The sequence below is a fragment of the Palaemon carinicauda genome, chromosome 4, assembly GCF_036898095.1.
Source record: "Palaemon carinicauda isolate YSFRI2023 chromosome 4, ASM3689809v2, whole genome shotgun sequence".
Taxonomy (NCBI): Eukaryota; Metazoa; Arthropoda; class Malacostraca; order Decapoda; family Palaemonidae; genus Palaemon; species Palaemon carinicauda.
In genome coordinates this window covers 164,565,208-164,592,707 of record NC_090728.1, presented here as the reverse complement: position 1 = coordinate 164,592,707, position 27,500 = coordinate 164,565,208, and the positions used below count along the sequence as shown (strand labels likewise).

The following is a 27,500-nucleotide window of genomic DNA, read 5'->3' as shown; positions in this document are numbered from 1 at the left end:
CCAGTGAGGGTTGAAGAGTTAATAAAACCTGAGATAAAAAGTGAATATCAAGAAAGGCTGAAAATGGCATATGATAAGAGTGAAATTAAGAGAAACTGGTAATTTAGAGGAGTGGAAGTTAGTAAAAAAAAAAAAGATTTTGTTGGGATTGCAAGTGATGTGTGTGGCAAGAAGATTGTTGGAGGCAGTATGAGGAAGGGTAGTGAATAGAGGAATGAAGGTAAAAGTGGAAGAGAAAAAGGGGGCATTAGAAGAATGGCTGCTGAGTTATAGTGTAGAGAATTATGAAAGAGATAGAGAGAAAAATGTGGAAGTAAAGCGCAAGGTAACTGAGGCAAAGAGAGAGGCTGACCTGAGGTAGGGTCAGGGATTGGGTCGTTCATATGAAGAGAATGAGTAGTAGTTTTGGAAAGAAGTGAAGAGAGTAAGGAAGGCTGGTTCGAGAATTGAAGAGACAGTGAAAGATGGAAATGGAAGGTTGTTAAAAGGAAAGGAGGCAAGGAAAAGGTGGGCGGAATATTTTGAAAGTTTACTGAATGTTGAGGATAATAGGGAGGCAGATATAATTCCTGTTGCAGGTGTTGAGGTGCCAGTGATGGGAGATGAGAATGAGAGAGAGAGATTACAAGAGAGGATGTGAGGAGGGCATTAGATGAAAAGGGAGTATGAAAAGCATCTGGTATGAATGGTGTGAGAGCTGAGATGTTGAAGGAAGGGGGCGTGACTGTACTTGAATGGTTGGTGAGATTGTTTAATGCGTGTTTAATGTTTACAATGGAACCTGTAGACTGGGTTTGTGCATGTATTGTACAACTATATAAGGGTAAGGGAGATGTGCATGAGTGTTTTAATTCAAGGGGTATTAGTTTGTTGAGTGTGGTTGGAAAAGTGTATGGTAGAGTACTGATTGATAGGATTAAGGATAAAACAGAGAATGCAAGCTTAGAAGTACAGGTTTTAGAAGAGGTAGGGGATCTATGAATCAGATTTTTACAGTTTGGCAGATATGCGAGAAATATTTAGCAAAAGGTAAGGAGGTGTATGTTGCGTAATTTGGATCTGGAGAAAGCGTATGAGAGTTGGTAGGGAAGCGATGTGGAATGTGATGAGGTTATATGGAATTGATGGAAGGTTGTTGCAAGCACTGAAAAGTTTCTACAAAGGTAGCAAAGCGTGTTAGGATAGGAAATGACGTGAGGGATTGGTTTTTAGTGAGAGGAGCTGAGACAGGGATGTGTGATGTCGCCATGGTTGTTTACCTTGTATGTTGATGGAGTGGTGAAAGAGGTGAATGCTCGAGTGCATTGACGAGGATTGAAAATGATAGACAAGAATGATCATGAATGGGAGGTAAATCAATTGTTTGCAGATGATACTATACTGGTTGCAGACGCAGAAGAGAAGCTTGCCCAATTAGTGACAGAATTTGGAAGAGTATGTGAGAGAAGGTAGTTGAGAGTTAATGTGGGTAAGAGTAAGGTTATGAGATGTACGAGAAGGGAAGGTGGTGCAAGATTGAATGTCATGTTGAAAGGAGAGTTACTTGAGGAAGTGAATCAAGTTTAAGTACTTGGGGTCTGTTGTTGCAGCAAATGGTAGAGTGGAAGCATATGCAAGTCAGTGAGTGAATGAAGGATGCAAAGTGTTGGGGGCAGTGACGGGAGTGGTAAAGAATAGAGGGTTAGGCATGAATGTAAAGAGAGTTCTATATGAGAAAGTGATTGTACCAACTGTGATGTATGGATCAGAGTTGTGGGGAATGAAAGTGACGGAGAGAAATAAATTGAATGAGTTTGAGATGAAGTGTCTGAGGAGTATGGCTGGTGTATCTCGAGTAGATAGGGTGAGGAAGAAATTAGTGAGGGTGAAAACGGGTGTAAGAAATAATTTAGCAGCTAGAGTGGATATGAATGTGTTGAGGTTGTTTGGCCATATTGAGAGAATGCATAATTGCTGTCTGCTAAAGAAGGTGATGTGTGCAAGAGTTGATGGGAGAAGTACAAGAGGAAGGCCAAGGTTTGGGTGGATGGATGGAGCGAAGAAAGCTCTGGGTGATAGGAGGATAAATGTGAGAGAGGCAAGAGAGAGTGCTAGAAATAGGAATGAATGGCGAGCGATTGTGACGCAGTTCCAGTAGGCCCTGCTGCTCCTTCCGGTTGCCTTGGATGACCACGGAGGTAGAAGCAGCAGGGGATTCAGCGTTATGAAGCTTCATCTGTGGTGGATAACGGGGGAAGGTGGGCTGTGGCACCCTAGCAGTACCAGCCGAACTCGGTTAAGTCCCTCGTCAGGCTGGGAGGAGTGTAGAGAAGAAAGGTCCCCTTTTTTTCATTTGATTGATGTCAACTACCTACCAAAATTAGGGAAAGTGCCTTGGTGTATATATATGTATATATATATATATATATATATATATATATATATATATATATATATATATGTAAATATACATGTATATATATATATATATATATATATATATATATATATATATATATATATGTATATATATATATATATATATATATATATATATATATATATATATACATATGTAAATATATATGTATACATACATACATACATACATACATACATATATATATATATATATATATATATATATATATATATATATATATATATATATATACATATACATATATATATATATATACATATATATATATATATATATATATATATATATATATATATATATATATATATATATATATATATATATATATTATACATATACATAGACATATATATACATATACATATACATATATATATATATATATATTATACATATACATAGACATATATATATACATATACACACATATATATATATATATATATATATATATATATATATATATATATATATATATATATTATACATATACATAGACATATATATATACATACATATATATATATATATTACTTTCGGCAATGCTGAAAACCAGACAAGACACTTTTAGTGAGGGATAATTACCCCATCAGCTAGTTAGCGGGAGGGGGTTTCGGTAGACTGGCTACCCCGCTCACTCACACCTGTCGGTTGAGTAACCACTTTTGCTTCCTGGCAGGACTTCTAGGGGGACAGAGTGGTGGGCCAATTTGTATAAATAGCTCCAGGTTTGTATGTTAGGAAAAATACAAATTATTTCCAAATTTGTTATTTGTACCGACACAGATACAAACCTTCGCTACTTATAGAGTGACTTACTCTTAGGAGGGAGGAAGTTCTACCAACTGGCCTTGGTCATGACCAGGGGTTCCCTCTAATTGATTTTTTATCTACTGTAAATAGTAGGAACCCTACCCTAGGGAAAATCAAAGTAGTTACAAGGTAACTCAATGATAGCGGCATGCAGAAGCTTGTGTGAGACAGACTTGTGGCTTGTCTTTATGTATGAACTCGAGGATCAGCATGATTTCTAAGACATATCCAAATTCTTCTTGAACGCCAGAGACGTTGCAATGCCTCTGACGTCATGAGCTCTAGGTCGGTTGGACAGAGAAGGGTCTTGATATAGAGCGTATTCGATTACTTTCCTTATCCAGGAGGAAATAGTATTCCTCGTGACCCTCCGCTTGACCTTCCCCGTGCTGACAAAAAGTGCTTGTAGACGGGGGTGAGCTTTTGCTGTTCTTCTTAAGTAACACCTCAAGACTCCTTACTGGACATAGTAACAGTTGGTCTGGATCTTCGGTTACAGAACGAAGACTCTATCCGAAATGGGCCAAACCTGGAGTCCGGAACACCCGGGTTTTGAATCTTGGCTACAAACTCAGGGACGTAGTTGAGGATTACTTCCCCTCATCTCCTTGAATGGGAGACATCAGCAGATAGACCATGAAATTCGCCAACTCTCTTGGCCGAAGCCAGAGCGAGCAGGTACACCATCTTCCATGTGAGGTGGTGATCGGAGGCCTGGTGTAGTGATTCATAGGGGAAGCCCTTCAGAGACCTGAGGACCCAAACCATGTTCCAAGGGGGAGGTCTTAGCTCTGCCTGGGGACAAGTAAGCTTATAACAACGTATGAGCAAAGAAAGTTCCAACGATGAGGAAATATCGACTCCTTTCAGTCTAAAGGCAAGACTCAAGGCTGAGTGGTAGCCTTTGACTGCCGAGACCGAGAGAAGCATTTCTTCCCGAAGGTATACAAGGAACTCCGCTATAGTTGGAACAGAGGCATCGAGGGGAGAGATACCCCTTCCACGACACCAACCACAGAAAATTGACCACTTCGCCTGGTACTCTGCCTCTGTGGATCTCCTGAGACGTCCAGCCATTCTTTTCACAACCGGTTGCGAAAAGCCTCTCGGTGTGAGGAGGTACTGGATAGTCTCCAAGCGTGAAGTCGAAGCGAAGCTACGGCTTTGTGAAAGATGTTGGCATGAGGTTGTTTGAGGAGGTCGTGCTGTAGAGGGAGCTTCCTCGGGATCTCCGTGAGGAGATGCAGATGGTCCGAGAACCATTCTGCATGATGCCATAGCGGAGCTATGAGGGTCATTTGCAAGTTGTTGCTTGCTCGTACCTGGTTGAGGACTTTTCTCATAAGACAGAACGTGGGAAATGCATAAGCGTCCAGGTTCATCCACCGTTGTTGGAAAGCACCTTGCCAAAGAGCTTGGGGATCCGGGACAGGGGAGCAGTACAATGGGAGCCTGAAATGCAGGGCCGTTGCGAACAGATCCACAGTCGGGGTACCCCACAAAGTCAGGACTTTGTTGGCTATCAGAGGTTCAAAGACCACTCAGTACCAACTATCTGAGTCGCTCTGCTCAGCTTGTCTGCTAGCACATAACACGGTCTAGGCAGAGATAGCCTCCTCCCTCCCTAAAGCTAATTTTTATTACGAACCAGGAGGGGGGCCTTCGTACCCCTCTTACAAATGGAGTCTTCATGCAAACCCACTTTACCCATTCTTGAATATATGAGGATGGAATGGCACCTCATCTGATATTGGCACAACCATGCTATTGTCCTTTCCTACTCATAGGCTTTATTAAACATTAAATTTCAACTACTATGTAGTTAGGGAAAGAGATTCACTCATGGACTAGTTTGGGCTTCCTTCCTTAGTCCAAACTCTTCGATATGTCAGAGTTCAACTACCTATGATGCTTGGGGAAAGGGGAGTCCTCAAAGGTTGCTTTGATCAAGTTAGCCTATTCCCAGTCTTAATTCTTTCATGTTAGCACTTAATGCCATGTAGCTGTGTGATACCAAGGGGGATGAAAGTAAGCTCCCCCTCCTTATGGGGATAACTAATAATTTTCATTTGCAAAGAAAATTGATATGGGAAATTTTTCATAATAGAATAAATAATGATTGTATAATAAACACGGCAGCTTATTTATCGACCTTTGCTCAACCTTCGACCTTGATATGTATTAATTGGCGTGGATTTTAATACACTCAAATATGAACAAAGTTTGAAGTCTCTGTTACAAGGATGTCTAAACTTATGGCTGATTACATGATAAGGAAGTTTTCTCGTCCATGAGCTTGACCTTTGTCCTTCCAAAATTTAATAATTTCCAGCTCTTCACAAAACACTTTAAAATCCCTACAAGTTTCATTATTTTATGATTAAAATAGTGGCCGTATGGTTGATGACAGGAATTTCACCTTTTTCTTGACCTTGACTTTTCGACCTCAACATGCATTAATTGGCGTGGATTTTCATACACATATATATGAACCAAGTTTGAAGTCTCTGAGACAACGACATCCAAACTAATGGCTAATTGCGTGAATTGGACATTTTGCTTAACCGTGACCTTGACCTTCCAAAATTTAATAATTTCCAGCTTTTTACATACGAGTTAAACCCTGCAAGTTTCATTACTCTATGATTAAGACTGTGGCCAGGAAGGTGTTCACTAGCAAACAGGAGGTAAAACATAACCTTCCAACTTTGTTGGCAGAGGTAAAAAAATGCAAAAACAACTAAAAATATATAAAAATAAATATTTTTAAATATAGTATGATGAAATAAAAATATTTAGCTATAAATAAATGAAAAAACCAGAATAAAAAAATTAATAGAAAAAACCAAGAATTTTAATTAAAAAAAATCTTATTTCTATACGCACCTGGCGTACACATTGCTTTTGTCTCTGAAAGCTTGAAAAGTAGACATTAATTCATAAAATTAAGAAACTTCCTGTCTTCTTTCATTCCAATATACTAATGTCTCTGGAGAAGCATTGAGGCTTACTACCGTCAACATGCTTTGTGTATGGTATCACTTCTACAGTCTCAAATTCAAAATAATTTCCCATCATCTTAATGCCACTAACCATTTGGGGAGGAGGGTGAGCATGTATAAGAATATATGGCAAGTAAAGAAATAAAAAATATTAAAACTCTGTTCATTTCTATGAGCTTCCCCTGTTTATATATCCGACTCCCAGACTTAAGAGGTGGTGGGTGTCTATGAAGGAAAGAGATGGAACATTTAGTTTACCCTAATAAAAAAAAATAATGTCCTAAACTTACCTTTAGTCTATTAGCATATATTTCACAATTTACTTTATCCAATTCCTTACTTCAGTGATGCAGCCATGCTGATTGCAGAGGATATGACATCAGCTTTAGATTCTGAAGTAGTGAAAACCATGGGCTGTTTAGGAATTGTGGCATCACCAGCCCTCCTTTCCCTGAAAATTTTGGAAGGATCTTCAAAAGCCTTTGAAATCCTGCTCACTGGAGGAAATGGATAAATCAAGGACCATTTGTCCAGTAAAGTTTAGGGCATCTCTTGCCACTGCCTGGGGGATCCGATATAATGTTGAGGATCTCCTGGAACAAGTCTTTATCCAATATCAATTCTGTGTCCAGGGTTGTCTGTCTAGACAAGGAGTCTGGTACCACGGCATGAGAACCCGAAAGGTGGATCAGAGAGGAATGGATCCTTCTACGAAAGGAGTTTTATAATGGGAAAAAAGCACTTCAAAGTACAGTAGAGTTCTCGAGTAGGATTTTTTCCTCCTGAGATATAACACAACAGCCAGGTTGTCTATCAATTTTTTTTATATTAGAGTTCCTTCTCAGATAGAACTTTTTCAGCAGAAGTAAAACTGCCATCAGTTCCCACACATTTATGAGAAATACAAAAAAAAAAATGCAGGAACCATTTCCTATACACATATGTCTCCTCTGAGTGATCTCACCAGCCCAACATCTGTATGAAGAATCATGGATACTGGGAGAGGGACCAACACAACCATCATGAAGAGTGACTTTGGTGAAGTCCTGGGGCTTAGGATTCTTTTTTCAATGACAGGGAAATTTAATTCACCTGTCTTGACAAATCCTCCGAGCTGCTCTCCTGCACATCCAGTTGAGGTCTTTCAACCTGGTCTTCAGAACTGGGTCGACTATCGAGACGAACTGAAGGAGGCCATAAATCTTCTCCAGCTGGCTCGTGCTGGTGTAAAGACTCCAAAGAAAACAATTGACCTTGTGAAGAATTCTTTTCCCACCCATCATTGGGAGGCTTACTGTGGCTTTTGACATATTCCAGTGCAAGCAACCCACTGGAATATCCTTTCTATAACTATCTTTGATTATTTTCAAATTGAACAAGACAACCACAATGAAGCATAACACTCTCGTCTCTGCCAAGACTAGCCAGTCGTCCAAATAGGCAATGATCTAAACTCCTTCCAACTAACAAAGTTTGATCACTGACTGCCAGCTTTGTGAAAGCTCTTGAAGCTATATTAGGTCCAAAGGGCATCTCTCTGAATCTGTATGAACTCCTCCCAAGCTGAACCTCTAGGTAACGTAGTTAGTGAGAGCTATATGGACGAGCCAATAAGCATCTCTGAGATCTATAGTACAGGTTCAGACCCCTAAGTGTAGAAATTGGTGGACATATTTAACAGATGTCATAATGAATGCACTGCATATATGTTTGTTGAGACGAGACAGGTCGAGGATCACTCGTCTTGGGGGAGTCTTTCTTTGCCAAGCTAAAATGTGAGCCCAAAAATTTTAGAAATTGGCATTTATCTATGGCTCCTTTTCACAGCATTTTGCTGACAAAGGAGACGGTTTTTACGATTTTTGCCTAAAAGAATGTGTGGTGGAAGTGGAGTGTGTGACAGGGAGGTTTGTCTACTCCTCGCTACCTAGTGGAGGGCTGCTGATACCTTGCGTGAAAGCTTTTATGGCTAAATCCAGCTTGTGGTAAAACATATCCTATGTAATTAACGAAGGTTTGTATTTGTGAAGGAACATATATCAATACATACATATATACAACATGGATATATATATATAGATACACAACATACATATATGTACATATGTACAAATACATATACATTATATGTACATATATATACATTCATATGAAACACCAAACAAATAAATTATATCCTAACTTACATCATCCTGTTCCTCCTTAAAACGAGACTTCAAACTTTTCAATTCTGCAGCAAGATTTTCATGCTTATTTTGTAAGGTTGCATAACTTTTGCTGCAAAAAAAAAAAAAAAATCTTAGGACAAGTATAATTAGTTTATAAATTTTAGTGAAGTAAAACAATCAGATAAGGATTTGGTTACTTGCATTCCCACTATCTAAAATCTTATCAATACACTTTTTACAATAAAATTTATAACATAAAAAATAAACTTGTTTGTTTAGTTAAGTCATCATGTGAAGGATATTTCAATCAGGCCACTGTAGTAAAATTCTTGGGAGTTTGTGGGGAAGGTAAAGGTCAAAATTCTATCAACCATAGCGTAAATTGTAAAAGTATATCAACACCAAGCAAGTAAACACAATCAGAAAGGGAAGTTCAATACATATATTAGTTTAAATCTATCATATTACAAAATGATTAGAAGTTACTCAGTGCATTGTAGAACTCTGTTTTCAGTATCTATTAAAACCAATCAAACTCTTCAAAAATGAACACTTAAGAATAAAATACACAAATTCTTCATAAAATTTTTGTTAGCATTAAAAGACTATATACTATTGTAAGGGTCAATTAGGAGCTCAGAGTTTATAAAATTTCATTCAGTCTTATAACATGGCATTTCACAAGGTTTAATTAATTGTTGTCTAGAACACCATCAATACCTCCCTTACAAAAAATGGCCAAGTTCATGTAAGCTTTCAAAAGAAAAAAAGTAGAAACATCAGCAAAATTTTCTTTATGTCATTCATATGACTGAACCTGAAATTTTCACATATTTCTGTCAATTCCCCTAAAATGTAACTTCCATTGCATTTTCAAAACACACACACACACACACACACACACACACAGAGAGAGAGAGAGAGAGAGAGAGAGAGAGAGAGAGAGAGATTTAATAGGGGTATTACTTTTGGCGTAACTGAAATGACGAGCCATTAATTTTTAACGAGGGTTTACTACCCACACCGCTAGTTAGCGGGGGTAGGGAGGGTAGCTTGCTACCGCTCCCCCTCACACACCTGTGATTGAGCTCATTTTGCTTGGAGGTAGGGCTGGCGGGCAAGTTCGATTAAATAGCTAAGAGATGGTCTGGGTCATCTGTTACAATACGGAAACTAGAAATCCGGAAGGAGTCGAATCGAGGATTCGCTACTCCCAGGTTCTGAGTCTTAGCAATAAACTCAGGGACGAAGCTGAACGTTACCTCTCCCCATCACCTTGAATGGGCGATGTCATACGGGAGACCATGAAGTTCGCTGACTCGCTTGGCCGAGGCCACAGCTAGCAGGAACACCGTCTTCCAAATTAGGTGGCAATCTGATGCCTGGCATAATGGTTCATAGGGAGGTCTCTTAAGAGACCTGAGAACTCGAACCACGTTCCATGGGGGAGGTAGGTCTCACTTCCGACTGGGGGCAGGTAAGTTCATAACTCCGTATGAGTAGAGAAAGTTCTAGCGATGAAGAAATGTCCATTCCTTTCAGTCTGAAGGCGAGGCTTAAGGCTGAGCGATAGCCTTTCACTGCCGAGACTGAAAGGTGCATTTCTTCACGCAAATACACGAGGAACTCCGCTATTGCTGCAATAGTGGCATCGAGTGGAGAGATACCTTTTCCACAACACCAACCACTGAAGACTTTCCACTTTGCCTGGTAGACTGCTACTGATGACTTCCGCAGATGTCCAGACATCCTGATCGCAACATGTTGTGAAAATCCTCTCTCAGAGAGGAGATGCTGGATAGTCTCCAGGCGTGAAGTCGTAGTGAACCTACTGCTTTGTGGAAGATGTTGGCGTGTGGATGTTTGAGTATGTTGTGTCGTGGAGAGAGTTCTCATGGAGGCTTCGTTAGGAGTTGCAGAAGGTCCGGAACCATCCTGCGTGATGCCATAGCGGATATATGAGGGTCATTAAAAGATTGACCGATGTTCTGGTCTTGTTAAGTACCCTCCTCATCAGACAGAACAGGTGAAAGGTGTAAATGTCGATGTTGTCCCACCACTGTTGGAAAGCATCTTGCCAGAGAACCTTGGGGTCTGGGACTGGGGAACAGTATAGCGGGAGCCTGAAGTTCAGGGCCGTTGCGAAGAGGTCCACAGTCAGAGAACCCCACAAAGTCAGGACTTTGTTGGCAACTAGATGATCCAAAGACCACTCGGTACTCACTATCTGAGATGCTCTGCTCAGGTTGTCGGCGAGCACATTCCTTTTGCCCGGAATGAAGCGTGCCGATAGTGGTATCGACTGGATTTCGGCCCATCTCAGTATCTCTACTGCTAGATGGGATAGTTGCTGCGAAAAAGTACCTCCTTGCTTGTTGATGTAGGCCACTACTGTGGTGTTGTCGCTCATCACCACCACAGAGTGACTTGCCAAGTACTGTTGGAACTGTGAAGGGCTAGAAAGACAGCCTTCATCTCTACAAGATTCATGTGGAGGTACTTTTCTGACTATGACCAGAGGCCTGAGGTCATGTGGTGCAGCACGTGAGCCCCCATCCTTTTTATTTGAAGCGTCTGAAAAAAGCATCGAATCCGGGGGAAGGACGAGAAGATCCACTCCCTTTCGTAGATTCTCGTCTGCCACCCACCACTGGAGGTCCGTCAGTTCCGCAGGTCCCATGGAGATCTGGGTGTCCGGGGAGTCATAAGCTTGATTCCACCGGGACTTGAGTCACCACTGGAGGGATCTCATATTGAGGCGACCATTGGGAATTAGACGGGCCAGCGATGAAAGGTGACCGAGGAGACGTAGCCACGATTGGGCTGGAAGTTCTTCTCGTCTGAGAAAAGGTCTTGTGATCTTCCTCAGCCTTGCTATCCTGTCATCTGATGGGAAGGCTTTGTGGAGAGTGGTGTCTATAATCATTCTTAAGTATACCAGTCTTTGAATGGGAAGCAGGGAGGACTTCTCGAGAGTTACCATGATCCCCAGATCTTGGCAAAGTCTCAGAAGTTTGTCTCGGTATTGAAGAAGGGTTGACACCGAGTCTGCTAGGATTAGCCAGTTGTCCAGATAACGGAGGAGACGGATGCCGGTCCAGTGTGCCCAAGATGATACTAGGGTGAACACTCAGGTGAAGACTTGTGGTGGTGTGGAAAGACCGAAGCACAGCACCTTCAACTGGTATTTTCTGTTGTCCAGGCTGAATCTCAAGTACTTCCTTGAAGACGGATGGACTGGGATCTGGAAATTCGCGTCCTTTAGATCCAGTGTGCACATGATGAAGTCTTGCGGTCTTACTGCTAGTCTGACCGTGTCTGCCGTTTCCATGTTGAACGGAGTTTATTTGACAAACTTGTTCAGAGGTGGGAGGTCGATGACTGGTCTCCAGCCTCCAGACGCCTTCTTTACAAGAAAGTCGACTGAAGAAGCCTGGGGATCCATCTAGGACCTCTTGGAGAGCGCCCTTCTTCAACAGGGTCTTGACTTCTGCCCGAAGTCTTGCACCCTTGTCGATCCCATAGCAAGGGAGTTCAATGACACTGGATTCGTCGTCAGGGGAGGTAGAGATGTTATGAACGGGACGCGATATCCTAGACTGATCACGGAGATTGTCCAGGAATCAGCCCCGAGTTGCTTCCACCTGTTTGCGCAACTTTGTAGGCATCCCCCCACTGGTGGAAATGCAGGGGGACTGCCTATCCTAGCGTTTGCGTCCTCGGCTGCTCCCTCCAGGATTTTTGCCTCCCCTGGAGGATTTTCTGCCTTTCCTTTCTTTGACAGGAAAGGGTTTAGACACCATCGTCTTTGCTGCAGTTGTCGTCGTAGTGGTGTTGGCTGGACGGAGTGCTGTGGTGCTGGAGGCTTATAGGGCTTAGATGCTGAAGCCCTATGGAGGAGGGAGTCTTGATGTGACTTCCTCCACATCTCAGCAGCATGTTCCACATCCTTAGGCTCGAATAGAACAGACCCCTCTATGGAGGAATGTCTGAGCCTATTGATCTCAGCGCTAGGAACCTTCTGGTGGAATCTCTCAGCTACTGCATCCCGACATTTCAGGATGATATTTGCCCACGTTCCTTGGAGAAATCCTCAGAATGTATCAGGATACCTAAGGTCCCCAACCAGATATCAAGCCAAAGTAGCTTGCATTGCACACTTCGCGACCTTCTCCTGGTTGAGGATCTCGGCTGCCGAGAGCGAGACCTGCCCGGTTGGAGAGTCTCTCAAGAGGGACTCCCCTGGTTAGCTCTTCCAGCGAGTGGTGAAGTAGAAGAGCTAAACAAGGCTCCTCCAGGATCTATGAGTACCTCCTCTGCTGTACGCGAGAAGGTGGGAGGAGCTTGTTGGTGGTACCGGAACGGTTAGAGGAGGACATCTCGGAGAGCTGCTGGGCAATCTTGTCCCTGGTACTCTTTACCCCTTGAGACCAGGGCAGGGCTTCACTGGTCTTAGAGGGTTTTTGAGTACCAAAGACGCCGTCTAGGACCGTGTCTTTGCCCTCTCGAGGGGGGGATCTCTGGGTCGCAAAACCCGCTGTGAGCCCTCATTAGAGTCAGAACCTGCCAAAACGCGTGTTCTGACTCCTGCTGGTCTACTCCTGTTGTAGGACTTGCAACGAAGTCTCCTTCTATCCCCCAAAGGCTCTTCTTGGGGAGAATCGTGGACATTCCCTGAGTGGCTGGTTGGCTCCATCCTAGCTCTAGTGGAGGACTTAGGCAATGTTTTGGAGTCTTTGGATTCCTTCCAGGGAAGGATGTAAGACTCCAACATTGATGAGGGTGGCATGTCCCTTCTAATCCCAGACTGTGTAGAACTCTCAGCGTGAAGAGAGGTTTCCTCCATTGGTGCGATGGGGGAAAATCTCTCTTCGCGTGATTCCCTTGGTGACGGGAGATCTTCGTCTGAAAGGGAAGGAGAGTTAGTCCAAAGAATAGGATGAACTTGCCTTGAAGGTCTGCGTGGAGTCGGTTTCGCCCTCGGAGAAGTGACAGCGTCTAGACCTCCTCTTTTCCTCTTCAGCGGGGTAGAGGAAGCCATCGTTCCGTGTCCTAGATCAGAGAGGACAGGCTTGAAAGCCTGAGTTACGGCTCTGATCAGGGCACTGAACCAGGGCTGTTGGCTGACAAACACACTGTCAGACATACCCCCTGAAGGGAAAGAGATTGAAGGATCCCTGGGAGGAGTCACTGGAATAGGTGAGTTCGCCTTCGGTAGCTTTGGGATCCTGAACCCCACTGCAAGTTTCCCTTCTCCCACAATGGGCGGTGGTATGCGCTTGCAGGGAGGAGAATGAGGCGATGGCGACCTTGCCGAACATCGTTCCTTGTGATGCGCAGCCTCGCACGCGGGAGAAGGCTGGCGCTCGCGCGCGGGAGAAGGCTGGCGCTCGCGCGCGGGAGAAGGCTGGCGCTCGCGCGCGGGAGAAGGCTGGCGCTCGCGCGCGGGAGAAGGCTGGCGCTCGCGCGCGGGAGAAGGCTGGCGCTCGCGCGCGGGAGAAGGCTGGCGCTCGCGCGCGGGAGACTATTCGCGCGGGCACGCAGGAGAATCACGATGTGCGCACGGGCGAACACTCGCCCGTGTCTGCCAAAGATTTAGGGCACGCGCACGCAGGAGAATGTCCCCTAGCGAGCGGGCGAGCAGTAAACTCATGATGGGTGCGCGGGAGAATGTTGGCGCGCATCCGTAGGGGACGGATGGCACGCGCGTATCTTTGTGAGTGCGCGCAGGAGAAGGCTGGCGCGCAAGTGAGCGCTGGCGCGATGGTAAGGAATGGCGCGCGGGTGAGGGCAGCATGGCTGTCGTCTCATCAATGAATTTGCGTACAAGAGAATGTTGGCGTGCAATATGGCGCTCAGGAGAGCGTGATGTAGGGCTCGCAGGTAATTGTTGGCGCGTGTGCGCATGTGCGCATGTGGGCGTGCATGGCACATGGTTGAGCTTTGCTCCTGTAGGCGCATGTTGGCACGTAAGCGCTTTAGGTTGTTACCCTGTGTTGGGGCGAGCAAGATGAGTGGCGCACTGTAGTGATGGGGCCTGACGAGCAACTAATGAGCGCTGGTCAGGTTGCGTGGGCGCTTGGCACGCAGTCTGTTGGCGCGCAATAGCGCGTTAAGGTGGAGCCTCTTTAGGCCCATGCAGGAATGGCAATGGCAGGTCGGCAGGTCTGTCGGGTGGAAGGTTGACGTGTCCTTTAAAAGAACGACCTTCCACTGAAGGAGATCGTGAACGATCTGCAGAGGTCCAGGAATGATGCAGGTACAGTGATGGAAGATCGGTCTAGAGGCTCCTCTGTGGGGGACTGCATAGACGACATTGAACCAAAGAGGCGCCTCCTCACAAGTGAAGGAAGGCCTTTATGGCGAAGAGGCTGACGGATGCGCCCTCTGGGGGCCGTTGGATCAGCAAGCTGATCGTCAGCAGTCCTGCGAAGAGGAGTCTCTGTAAGTGAACTCCCCGGAGGAGGAGAAACACTAGCAGGAGAGACTGATGATGAACTTAGTTCCCCCTCGGAGGATGGTCAGGAATGGGGGAAACTAAGCCGTCAGCTACCATAGAGTCTGGAGTGGCAAAGGAGATGGGTGAAGCCGCATGGGACACCTCTGACACAACAACGTCGACAAGAGTCAGGGGATCTACCTCTGACGGTGACGACGATTGCTTGACAGCAGCACCCAGGCAGATATAATCAAGCAAAACCTCCTTGGAGGGCAAACCCGTGAGCCTCAAGGAGGACCAAATCTGAAAGAGGTAAGTTAGTGACACGGCCTCCCCCAGGGGAGACCCGAGGTTGGTTAGAAATAATTCGGTCTACGCTACTACTCGACGGTCTCTCGAAAGAGACCGACCGAGTAGAAGCTTCGGAGGAGGTCTGTGTGATGGAAGAGGCCTAGGGTTTTTCTTCCTTCGAAGCAATCTTCGAAGGAGAAACATCCTGCTTGGACTTCTTACACCGTCGCGAAAACCTCTCCCACTGGGAGGCAGACCACTCCCTACACTTGTTGACACTCACACCCTTGGCCCTTACAAGGACAAAGGTCGTGAGGATCGGTCTCGACCGCCAACATGAATGTTCCACAGGGGCGGTCGGGAAGACCAGGGCAGGTGCGCATGGTCGCAGAGGCCAACTTCACGTACAGAAAAAGAAAGAACAAAAAGCGTTAATGGCTGCCAATATGACGGCGAGGACAAGAGCGGACACGTCCGACCACCATCCGAGCCGAGAGCAAAGTGAGCTCAATCACAGGTGTGTGAGGGGGAGCGGTAGCAAGCTACCCTCCCTACCCCCGCTAACTAGCTGTGTGGGTAGTAAACCCTCGTTAAAAATTAATGGCTCGTCATTTCCGCTATGCCGAAAGTAATACCCCTATTAAATAGAGTGGTTTGTATTCCAGTTACAGAACAACTGCTACTTGCTGTCAAATTGGCAGGGGTGCTCTCACAGAAATTCCAGAATGTGCCACACCTTGAACAGACTTCATGCTACGAATGCGTTATAGCTTAGTTTTCTCTGGGTTTCTCCCTAAACTAAAAGCAAGTTTCATTAGCTCTTTGAACCTTATACATTACTTTTAATTCACAATACTATCCCATGCAGTAACAGCTAACAAATACACCAGAAGATATCAAAAAACAAACTAAAACATATTACATTTTGAAGCATGGAGAATTGATAAGTTGTCCAACCAATGCAACAGACACTGAAATAAAAAAAAGATTCACTGCTGCACCACTGCTTTGCTTCCTGTCATTAACCGCTATTGTCTCATCACTTGTTTAGAGTCATGTTTGTGTATTGAAGGGAAAGAATGGAAACTTTTAAATCTAATTAAACTGAGCTTCTAGAGAAGCAGCAATATAAACATCAGGGAAGGTTCACCGAAATAATTAGCAACATACAGATCCTCAAAAACTGCTACAGCTATATGCAGATAAAAAGTTATAGCTAAAATATTTCATATAGAATGGGCTAAAAATATTTTTTTCATGAAGCAAAAAAATTAAGGCTGAAATAAGATTAAAAGAGAACAAAAGGCGACATAATAACTAAGGGATTGATTGAAAATTACAACAAAGCATGCAGTGCGAGTTAAATGAAGAACTATTCAAATATATTTGAGATTTCAAAAAGTAAAAGACAACTATTTGGGTAATTTCTTAAAATGTTATTTTGATAATAAAATAAATTTTTGAATATACTTACCCGGTGATTATATAAGCTGCAGCTCTGCTGCTCGACAGAAAACTCTACGGAAAAAATCCGCCAGCGATCGCTATGCAGGTAGGGGGTGTACTTCAACAGCGCCATCTGTCGTGCAGGTACTCAGTACTCATTGTAAACAAAGAACTCAATTTTCTCCTCGGTCCACTGCGTCTCTATTGGGGAGGAAGGGAGGGTCCTTTAATATATAATCACCGGGTAAGTATATTCAAAATTTATTTTATTATCAAAATAACATTTTTCAATATTCAACTTAGCCGGTGATTATATAAGCTGATTCACACCCAGGGGGGTGGGTAGAGACCAGCAATAAATGTTTACATTATTATGAGCTAAGGATTTTTTTATTTCATTTTAGAAGTTATCAAAATAACAAAAATAAAATAAATAAGTACCTGGTAAGGAAGTCGACTTGAACAATTACTCTGCCTTTTTAAGTACGTCTTCCTTACGGAGCCTCGCGATCCTCTTAGGATGCTGAGCGACCCCTAGGATCTGAAGTATGAAGGGTTGCAACCCATACCACAGGACCTCATCAAAACCTCTAATCTAGGCGCTTCTCAAGAAAAGAATTTGACCACCCACCAAATCAACCAGGATGCGAAAGGCTTCTTAGCCTTCCGGACAACCCAAAAACAACAATAAAAACATTTCAAGAGAAAGATTAAAAAGGTTATGGAATTAGGGGATTGTAGTGGTTGAGCCCTCACCCACTACTGCACTCGCTGCTACGAATGGTCCCAGGGTGTAGCAGTTCTCGTAAAGAGACTGGACATCTTTAAGATAAAAAGACGCGAACACTGACTTGCTTCTCCAATAGGTTGCGTCCATTATACTTCGCAGAGATCTATTTTGTTTAAAGGCCACTGAAGTTGAGGCAGCTCTAACTTCATGTGTCCTTACCTTCAGCAAAGCTTGGTCTTCCTCACTCAGATGGGAATGAGCTTCTCGTATTAACAGTCTGATAAAATAGGATAAAGCATTCTTTGACATAGGCAAAGATGGTTTCTTAACTGAACACCATAAAGCTTCTGACTGTCCTCGTAAAGGTTTAGTTCGTCTTAAATAGAACTTAAGAGCTCTCACAGGGCATAAGACTCTTTCTAGTTCATTTCCAACCATATTCGATAGGCTTGGAATATCGAACGATTTCGGCCAAGGACGAGATGGTAGCTCGTTTTTGGCTAGAAAACCAAGTTGTAAAGAACATGTAGCCGTTTCAGATGAAAATCCGATGTTCCTGCTGAAGGCGTGAATCCCACTGACTCTTTTAGCTGTGGCTAAGCAAACCAGGAAAAGAGTCTTTAAAGTGAGATCTTTAAAGGAGGCTGATTGTAGCGGCTCGAACCTTTCTGACATGAGGAATCTTAGTACCACGTCTAAATTCCAACCAGGTGTAGCCAAACGACGCTCCTTCGTGGTCTCAAAAGACTTAAGGAGGTCCTGTAGATCTTTGTTGTTGGAAAGATCTAAGCCTCTGTGACGGAAGACTGATGCCAACATGCTTCTGTAACCCTTGACAGTGGGAGCTGAAAGAGATCGTTCTTTCCTCAGGTATAAAAGGAAGTCAGCTATTCGAGTTACAGAGGTACTGGTCGAGGATACAGATACTGACTTGCACCAGTTTCGGAAGACTTCCCACTTCGATTGGTAGACTCTAAGGGTGGATGTCCTCCTTGCTCTAGCAATCGCCCTGGCTGCCTCCTTCAAAAAGCCTCTAGCTCTCGAGAGTCTTTCGATAGTCTGAAGGCAGTCAGACGAAGAGCGTGGAGGCCTTGGTGTACCTTCTTTACGTGTGGCTGACGTAGAAGGTCCACCCTTAGAGGAAGAGTTCTGGGAACGTCCACTAGCCATCGAAGTACCTCGGTGAACCATTCTCTCGCGGGCCAGAGGGGAGCAACTAACGTCAACCTTGTCCCTTCGTGAGAGGCGAACTTCTGCAGTACCTTGTTGACAATCTTGAACGGGGGGAATGCATATAGGTCTAGATGTGACCAATCTAGGAGAAAGGCATCTATATGAACTGCTGCTGGGTCCGGGATTGGTGAGCAATATATTGGGAGCCTCTTGGTCATCGAGGTTGCGAAGAGATCTATGGTAGGCTGGCCCCATGTGGCCCAAAGTCTCTTGCACACATCCTTGTGTAGGGTCCATTCTGTTGGAATGATTTGTCCCTTCCGACTGAGGCAATCTGCCATGACATTCAAGTTGCCTTGGATGAACCTCGTTACTAGTGAAATGTTTAGATCTTTTGACCAGGTGAGGAGGTCCCTTGCGATCTCGTACAACGTCATAGAGTGGGTCCCTCCTTGCTTGGAGATGTACGCCAAAGCCGTGGTGTTGTCCGAGTTCACCTCCACCACTTTGCCTTGAAGGAGAGACTTGAAGCTTTTCAAGGCCAGATGAACTGCCAGTAGCTCCTTGCAGTTGATATGCATTGTCCTTTGACTCGAGTTCCAAGTTCCCGAGCATTCCCGACCGTCTAATGTCGCGCCCCAGCCCGTGTCCGATGCGTCCGAGAAGAGAACGTGGTTGGGAGTCTGAACAGCCAGGGGCAGACCCTCTCTGAGGCTGATACTGTCCTTCCACCAAGTCAGGGAAGACTTCATCTTCTCGGAAATGGGGATCGAGACCGCTTCTAGCGTCTTGTCCTTTTTCCAGTAAACAGCTAGGTGATATTGAAGAGGACGGAGGTGTAATCTTCCTAACGATACGAACTGTTCCAGGGATGATAGTGTCCCTATCAGACTCATCCACTGCCTGACTGAACATCGTTCCTTCTTCAGCATGTTCTGGATGCATAACTGGGCTTGACTTGTTCTGGGGGCCGACGGAAAAGCCCGAAAAGCTAGACTGTGAATCTCCATCCCTAAATACACAATAGTTTGGGATGGGACCACTTCAGACTTTTCCATATTGACCAGGAGACCCAATTCCTTGGTCAGATCTAGAGTCCACTTTAGATCCTTCAGACAGCGACGACTGGAAGAAGCTCTTAGAAGCCAGTCGTCCAAATAGAGGGAGGCTCTGATGTCCGCTAAATGAAGGAATTTGGCTACATTCCTCATCAGCCTCGTAAACACAAGAGGAGCTGTGCTTAGGCCAAAGCACAGGGCTTGAAACTGGTAGACAACCTCTTCGTAAACAAATCTCAGAAAAGGTTGGGAGTCTGGGTGGATGGGGACGTGAAAGTATGCGTCCCTTAGGTCTAAAGAGACCATCCAGTCTTCCCTTCTGACCGCTGCTAGAACGGACTTTGTGGTCTCCATGGCGAACGTCTGCTTTGTGACAAAGACATTCAGCGCACTGACGTCTAGCACCGGCCTCCACCCTCCTGTCTTCTTTGCCACTAAGAAGAGACGGTTGTAGAAGCCCGGGGTTTGATGGTCCAGGACTTTGACTACCGCTCCCTTTTCTAGTAAGAGAGACACCTCCTGTTTCAATGCTCGTCTCTTGTCTTCCTCTCTGTACCTGGGAGAGAGATCGATGGGAGACGTTGCTAGAGGGGGTTTTCGTACAAACGGGATCTTGTACCCCTCTCTGAGCAACTTCACAGATTGTGCATCTGCGCCTCTCTTCTCCCAGGTCTGCCAGAAGTTCTTGAGTCTGGCTCCCACTGCTGTCTGAAGAAGCTGGCAGTCAGACTCTGCCTTTAAAGGACTTGGTTCCTTTCTTCTTCCCACGTCTCCCTTCGGCACGAGCACCTCCTCTGCTGGAGGCTCTGCCACGAAAGGGCGGAATAAATCGGGACGCTGGAGTGTCCATCCTTGGTCTAGCTGACAAGGAAGGCAAAGGGGTGGCTTTGCGGGCAGAGGACGCAACCAGGTCATGGGTGTCCTTCTGTATCAAAGAAGCAGCAATCTCCTTAATCAAGTCCTCTGGAAAAAGGCACTTAGAGAGAGGAGCAAACAGAAGTTCTGATCTTTGACAAGGTGTCACTCCAGCTGACAGGAAAGAGCAAAGGTTCTCACGCTTCTTGAGGACTCCGGATACGAACGATGCAGCAAGCTCACTAGACCCGTCACGTATGGCCTTGTCCATGCAGGACATGATGAGCAAGGAAGATTCCTTCTCAGTCGGGGAGATCTTCCTCCTCAAAGCTCCCAGACACCAGTCTAAAAAGTTGAAGACCTCGAAGGCTCTAAATATCCCTTTCAACAGATGGTCTAGGTCCGAAGGTGACCAGCATATCTTAGAGCGTCTCATGGCTAGCCTGCGGGGAGAGTCTACAAGACTTGAGAAGTCGCCCTGGGCAGAGGCAGGAACTCCCAAGCCGAGAACTTCTCCTGTGGCATACCAGACGCTCGATCTGGAAGAGAGTTTAGCAGGGGGAAACGTAAAGGCTGTCTTCCCTAGACTCTTTTTGGACTGCATCCATTCTCCTATAACTCGTAAAGCTCTCTTGGACGAGCGTGCGAGGACGAGTCTAGTAAAGGCAGGCGAGGATGACTGCGTACCTAAAGCAAACTCTGACGGAGGAGAGCGCGGAGCCACAGACACAAACTGGTCCGGAAACATCTCTTTGAACAGAGCAAGAACTTTTCTAAAGTCCAAAGAGGGTTGCGTGGACTTGGGCTCGTCAAGGTCCGAATGTGGTTCATCAACGTGTGCCGCATCGTCATCATCAGAGAGTCCATCATCCGAGTATTGAGTAGGAAGCGGCAATGGAGTAGGTATCGGCTGGTTAGCTGAGTCCGGTCGCACGGGTGCACGCGTGACTGAACCGGACGCAACGTCATGGAACTGTTGCCCAGTCTGTGAGCTGGCAACAACCATAGCAGCGCGGGGACGCACAGCGTCTACTCCAGACTGTCTAGTCTGATGTGGGCGAGCAGAGGCAACCACACTGGGTTGCGGAGGTTGACGCACCGCGTCAAAACAAAACAACTCTGACGGTTGTTGTACCTCGCGAACATCAACGGAAGGTTCCGTGCGTCGCTGAACGTCAACATGCGGCTGGCAGGGTACACTGGAACGCATGGGCGGCGGGACTCTCTCAGCTGGAGTGCGCAAGAAGGTCGCCTCAGCGTCCACAGTACGCACAACCGAGAGTGTGGTTGGTTGTAGGCAAGAGGTTGGTGCAGCAGCAACCTTCTCCGCACGAAAGTCCTGCATCAGAGACGTTAATTGGTACTGCATGGTCTGCAGCAAAGACCACTTAGGGTCTGCAGGAGCAGGTGCGGCGACAGACGGTGTAACTGCCTGAGGCGGTACCGCTTTGCCTCTCTTAGGAGGTGAGCAGTCATCGGAAGACTGCAGCGAGTCCGAACTGACCCAGTGGCTACAACTGGGCCGTTGGACTTGCGCGGAAGGGACCGACTTGCGCTTAAGAGGTCGTGAGACCTTGGTCCATAGTTTCTTACGAGAAACCTCTTCCGCAGACGAGGAATAAATGGGCTCTCTCGTCTTTGTGTGGGTGGGGCGATCTTGGATAGATACGTCCGAAACCACGGAGGGAACGTCTGTTCGCTGATTAAAGCCTCTCGAACCCATTGGTCGTACGACATTGCTTCTTCCCTGGACTTGGGAGCTTGCAAGAGGTCCCGGACTAGGAGGACGACAGGCACGAACAGACGAACCCTCAAGCGCAACACTATCCACAACACTATCACTCACTTTACCACTTCCCACTGCACTCTTACACTTCAGCTCCTTGACGTCACCCAGAGCTTGGATGGCACGCATCATGTCAGCCATCGAAGGTTCCTGAGTGCCAGAGGGGGGATCAGGAGCAACCACTACAGGGGAAGGAATAGGTTGTGGGGCATGAGGAGAGGAAAAATCAACAGAACGAGATGAACTTCTCCTGACTCTATCTCTCTCTAGCCTACGTGTATATTTTTGGAATTCGATAAAATCGAATTCCGAAAGCCCAACGCATTCCTCACATCGATCTTCCAATTGACAGGTTTTATCCCGACAATTGGAACAAACTGTGTGAGGATCGATAGAGGCCTTCGGAAGACGCCTTGAATTTTGGGACTTGAGAAGGGTCAGCCATTTTGAATTGGTCAAAGGGGAATTCAAAAACTATCCAAAGTCATCAACAAATAATCCGATATCAAAAAAAGAATGCAAGGATTTATTGAAGAGAAAGCCTGCACAGCGAAAGCTCAAAACTAGAATAGTGTACTTCACCAAATAGTTGTGAAAACAAATCCAGTTAGCAACAGCGAATTGGTTGGTCTTGCCGGTAGCACGACAGAGAGAAAATTGAGTTCTTTGTTTACAATGAGTACTGAGTACCTGCACGACAGATGGCGCTGTTGAAGTACACCCCCTACCTGCATAGCGATCGCTGGCGGATTTTGAACGTAGAGTTTTCTGTCGAGCAGCAGAGCTGCAGCTTATATAATCACCGGCTAAGTTAAATATTGAAAATGATGAAATACCAATTGTTACATTTGTTTAAACAATGTCAAATTAAACAGGATAATAAGACATGACTAAATTTTTTACAAAATTGAAAAATAAAATTAAAATAATTAGAAATTATTTATGAATTTGGGCAATACAGCCCAGTACTGGGGCATGTGAAGCACAATAAAGTAAAAAGTTAGAAGAGGTTGGGCAACAAGAAAGAAAATAGCAAATGGGAACAGAGGTAGAGTAGAAGAATAAATAAAAAGAGTGCCACTACGGAATAAAGGAACACTGTAAAGTCCCCAAAATATCAATATCTAAGATTGAGCACAAAAATTCAAACCCATCTACATTACATTAGTATTCTTATACAATACAGTAAAATTAACAAAGTGATTAATAAAAACTTAAGTAGAGGTATGACAATGACATACTTGATTTTCTGGTATTTTTCATCCAGGCTCTGCTTCTCTTCCTCTAAAAGACTTTTCTCTGACAACGTTTTACAGGATAGATCATCCATCTCCTTTCTTGTAAATTCAGCTTGGTCTTGTAAATTGTCCCTATTAACAAAGATACAAAAATTATATCTATTGGAATAATTTATTAAATAGTTTAAATTGAAGAATACCTAACACAATATTTATATCATCACAAATCATCATAAATATCATCTAAAGATTCACCAAGTATTCAATGTGCTATATGCTACAAGATACACCTTGAAAACATATACCACAATTAATATTTGGAAATATTCCTCAAAATAAAACATTTCACATAGAACTATGTGATCAGTTATTTTACCCTTATTAATATGAAAATGATCTTGCTGAAAGGCATCGCAGTTGACTACCAAGTTTTCACAGTGCTAAATGCATTTAGTCTCTAAAGAACAGAAAAGGCAAAATACATCAAGAGGAACTAATTATCGGTAATAAAGTTTATAAAAATTACACTAATAAAAACTTGAAATCAAATCAAATTTAATTAAAATAAAAAATATATAAATTGAAAAACAAATAACCCTACAAAAATTCAAGTGTTAAAGGTGTGCTTGGCAACACAAAAATGAAAAAAAAAACAATAAAACCTTCAGGCAACATAAAAAGTAACCTTTAGCCACTACTACATTACAGATAAAAAAGTCTATTTCTTTCATTTTGGTTGATCCAAACAGTATTAATGGACTGATAGTTTAAGCTTTTAACAATGAAAAGTCAAAATGGGTAGATGCATGCTTCAAGTTGTTGTCACCTATCATTATTTATCATTATTTTCATTATACGAGATTCACATGGGCAAGCATTCATTCACTAAGAATCAAGTGACTAAGTTATATTTCTCATATTAATAATCAGATACTCTTTGGTTTCTCAGTGTATATATTTGAAAGCTACTTGAATGTAAACAACAAATAGCAACTTAAGTTAATAATAGAATTAATAATGCATAAGATTATCTATGGATTTGGGGAATTTCTAACACCATCTTGTCATCATCATATCATCAAAACTTCGGTAAGATTTTCCCTTATAAGTCAAATATGAGGTAAGTTCCAACATCAGGTTTTAGTTTGTGTCCACACATATTTTCCACAATATTCAGGCCATTCCTTTAGGCTTTATCTTTCTACTTCCTTATTTACTGATTTGTGACCAACTTTTCTTTATTTCCTCACATCATGGGCCTAAACCCCGACAATCAGTTTTCAGTAATTTTTTACCAGGTTCTGGACATATCCCTACATTAATTTCTCATTTGTAATACCTGTATAATATTCTCCCTGTAATCCAGACGTAAATCTTGTCATTCGCTAGTGTAACCTTTTCAAAATCTCTTTATTTTCCTTGTCAGTGCCCATGGTTCTAAATGCTTTGTGTATGCTTATCTGTTAAGTCCGCTTTCTTTACAAATGTAAAATTTTTATTTACCAACTGTCTATAAATACCACTCCCTTTCCATTTCCTACTTGCTACTGCAACTTTGTTTTGATGCTTTAGTAACTCCTGTTTCACAGTTGCCTCCAACATAACATAAATAATATACCTCTTCTAAGACCTGTCACCCAAACTAAACATGGTTCCTTTGCCTCCATATCTGTTCTTGTTAATACATTTAGAGCATGAAATATCTAGGTTCAAGAATATTTTGTAATTCAGAGCACCTGTTGTAACACCATCTACTAAATTTGGTAGAGTAGAGTTCATCTTAATACATTTCCCAAAATGATTTACATGGCAATTTATCTCATTGTACTTCTTCCTTTGCTTCCCTTCCAGTCATGTTTAACTTTACTTGGCTTGAGCAGATTTTAATTTTCTCCTCTCTTCTATTCTTCAACCTTTTAAATATTTCTATCATCACCTTCATAGTCTGCCTGTAATTGATATATTATTGGCCTAAATTAGCTCCTAATGGCCCTATTTCTAGCCATCATATGTAACATCTCCCATTAGTCTGATAATTGGGCAAAAGGTTGTGATGATTATACTTGATGGACAATTATTATGATAAATAAACCCAGAGTTAAGTGATGATCGTGGACATCAACAGTTGTCTCACTCTTCTGATACACTTCATACTCCCTACTATCTCGATTTAGTATCTGGTATTCTCTACCTTTAAAATGTCAATTCATTTATCTCACCACTCAATCGAATGACTATCCTAGATCCACAAATATGTGATATATGGCAATCTTTCTCCTTGCTGTAGTTGTCCTGCTATAAAGAGTAAAATTGTTGTCAAATTCTCTGGCACGAAGCCAAAAGGAAATTTATATATTTCAACCAGTACCCTTTTTGATACCTTCATGGAAGAGCATGTAATTTCCATATTCCAGCTTAACCCTATTATTATTGTAGACCCACAACATGTTTCTTCAGCTTTCATCAATTCCATTATTGGATTTTTATTTATCTTAGTAAGCAAACGGATAACATAATCTACTGCTGATTTCACAACTACGAGGTATTCTGGAAAGCCTTTCAGCCTTCCCATTTATCTAAAGGGAAAAAATTTCACACTTGTGTTCTCTATTCATCACTTTTTATTCAAATCTCCTCCAAATTATAAATTATCTTCAACATTCTAAAGATCTTAAATAATATATCCTTCAGCATCCCAGCATTTTTATATCTTATTTTCTCCTATTTTATATTTTATATACTCTCCATTTTACATTTTTTTCTGAGAAACTTTGATATCCAGAGTAGTTTCTCTTTTACCAACTAGCCTTTGACGTCTTTTCCTTGTACAGTATACGTGTACATTACATCTCTGTCGTCTTCCTTTTTTTTTCCTCTCTGCCAGACCTTGATGCAGTTCTCTTTATTTTCAATGAACATTTTTACATCATAATTTTATCACAATGACTCACTTTCTCTACATCACTTTTATGCTATCACTCAAACTTCAGAAGTCTTGTGCATACCTTCTTTCAATGGATTCAACTCCTAACTTTTTGATTTTGTAAATGTGCTAATAATTTTTCTAAGCATTCCTTTATTACCTAATTATTTTCTAATTTTCATGATTTCATTCTTTTGCAAGATATTTTTCATCTACTTTATAGGAAGTAGGCTGGCAAGGGCACCAGCCACCTATTGAGATACTAACGCTAGTGTGTTATTGGGTCCTTGGACTGGACATACAGCGCTACATTGAATCCCCCTCTCTGTTTATAGATCATTTTTCCTTTGCCTACACATACACTGAATAGTCTGGCCTATTCTTTCCACATTCTCCTCTATCCTCATACAGCTGACAACACTACGATCACCAAAAACTTCTTCTTTCAAGGGGTTAAATACTTCACTGTCATTGTTCAGTGGCTACTTTCCTCTTGGTAAGGGTAGAAGACTCTTTAGCTATGGTAAGCAGCTCTTCCAAGAGGACACTCCAAATTCAAACCATTGTTCTCTAGTCTTAGGTAGAGCCATACTCTCTATACCATGGTCTCCTACTGTCTTGGGGTAGAGTACTCTTGCTTGAGGGTAAACTTGGACACACTATTTCATTTTATTTCTCTTCCACTTATTTTTCTATAGTTTCAATAGTTTATGTAAGAAAGAGCTATTTTAATGTTACTGTTCTTAAAATATTTTACTTTAACTGTTCACTTGTAGTTTCTATTTCCTTTTCCCTTACTAGGCTATTTTTTCCCTGTTGAAGACCTTGGGCTTATAGCATCCTGCTTTTCCAATTAGGGTTATAGCTTAGATAGTAATAACAATAATATTCCTAACCATCACATTAGCTTGAAGTAACATAATAATTCTTAAGCCAATCTCACCAGCAGCAATGGTTTATTTTCATGTATCCTTATTTACATTCCTAATCCTTATACTCAACTTAAATATATTAAATGACATCTCTTGACACTAAAATCCAGATGACATTTGAAGCATTCAAAAACCTTTCCTGTTGTAAGAATGCCCGAAGGATTTAGTTAAGATTCCTGTGAAGCTACATTTTCAATCTTTGCTTGCTGATTACTGTATGAGAC

The 27,500-nt window shown here is 43.1% G+C and overlaps 1 protein-coding gene across 1 annotated transcript in view; it reads right to left on the bottom strand.

Moving 5' to 3' along the window:
* Positions 1 to 27,500, bottom strand: part of LOC137640146 (putative leucine-rich repeat-containing protein DDB_G0290503) — a 172,163-nt gene that overhangs the window by 57,500 nt on the left and 87,163 nt on the right. Inside the window, 2 exon segments of the mRNA XM_068372639.1 lie at positions 8,424 to 8,514; positions 23,425 to 23,553. Of these exon segments, the coding sequence (XP_068228740.1) occupies positions 8,424 to 8,514; positions 23,425 to 23,553 (220 nt within the window).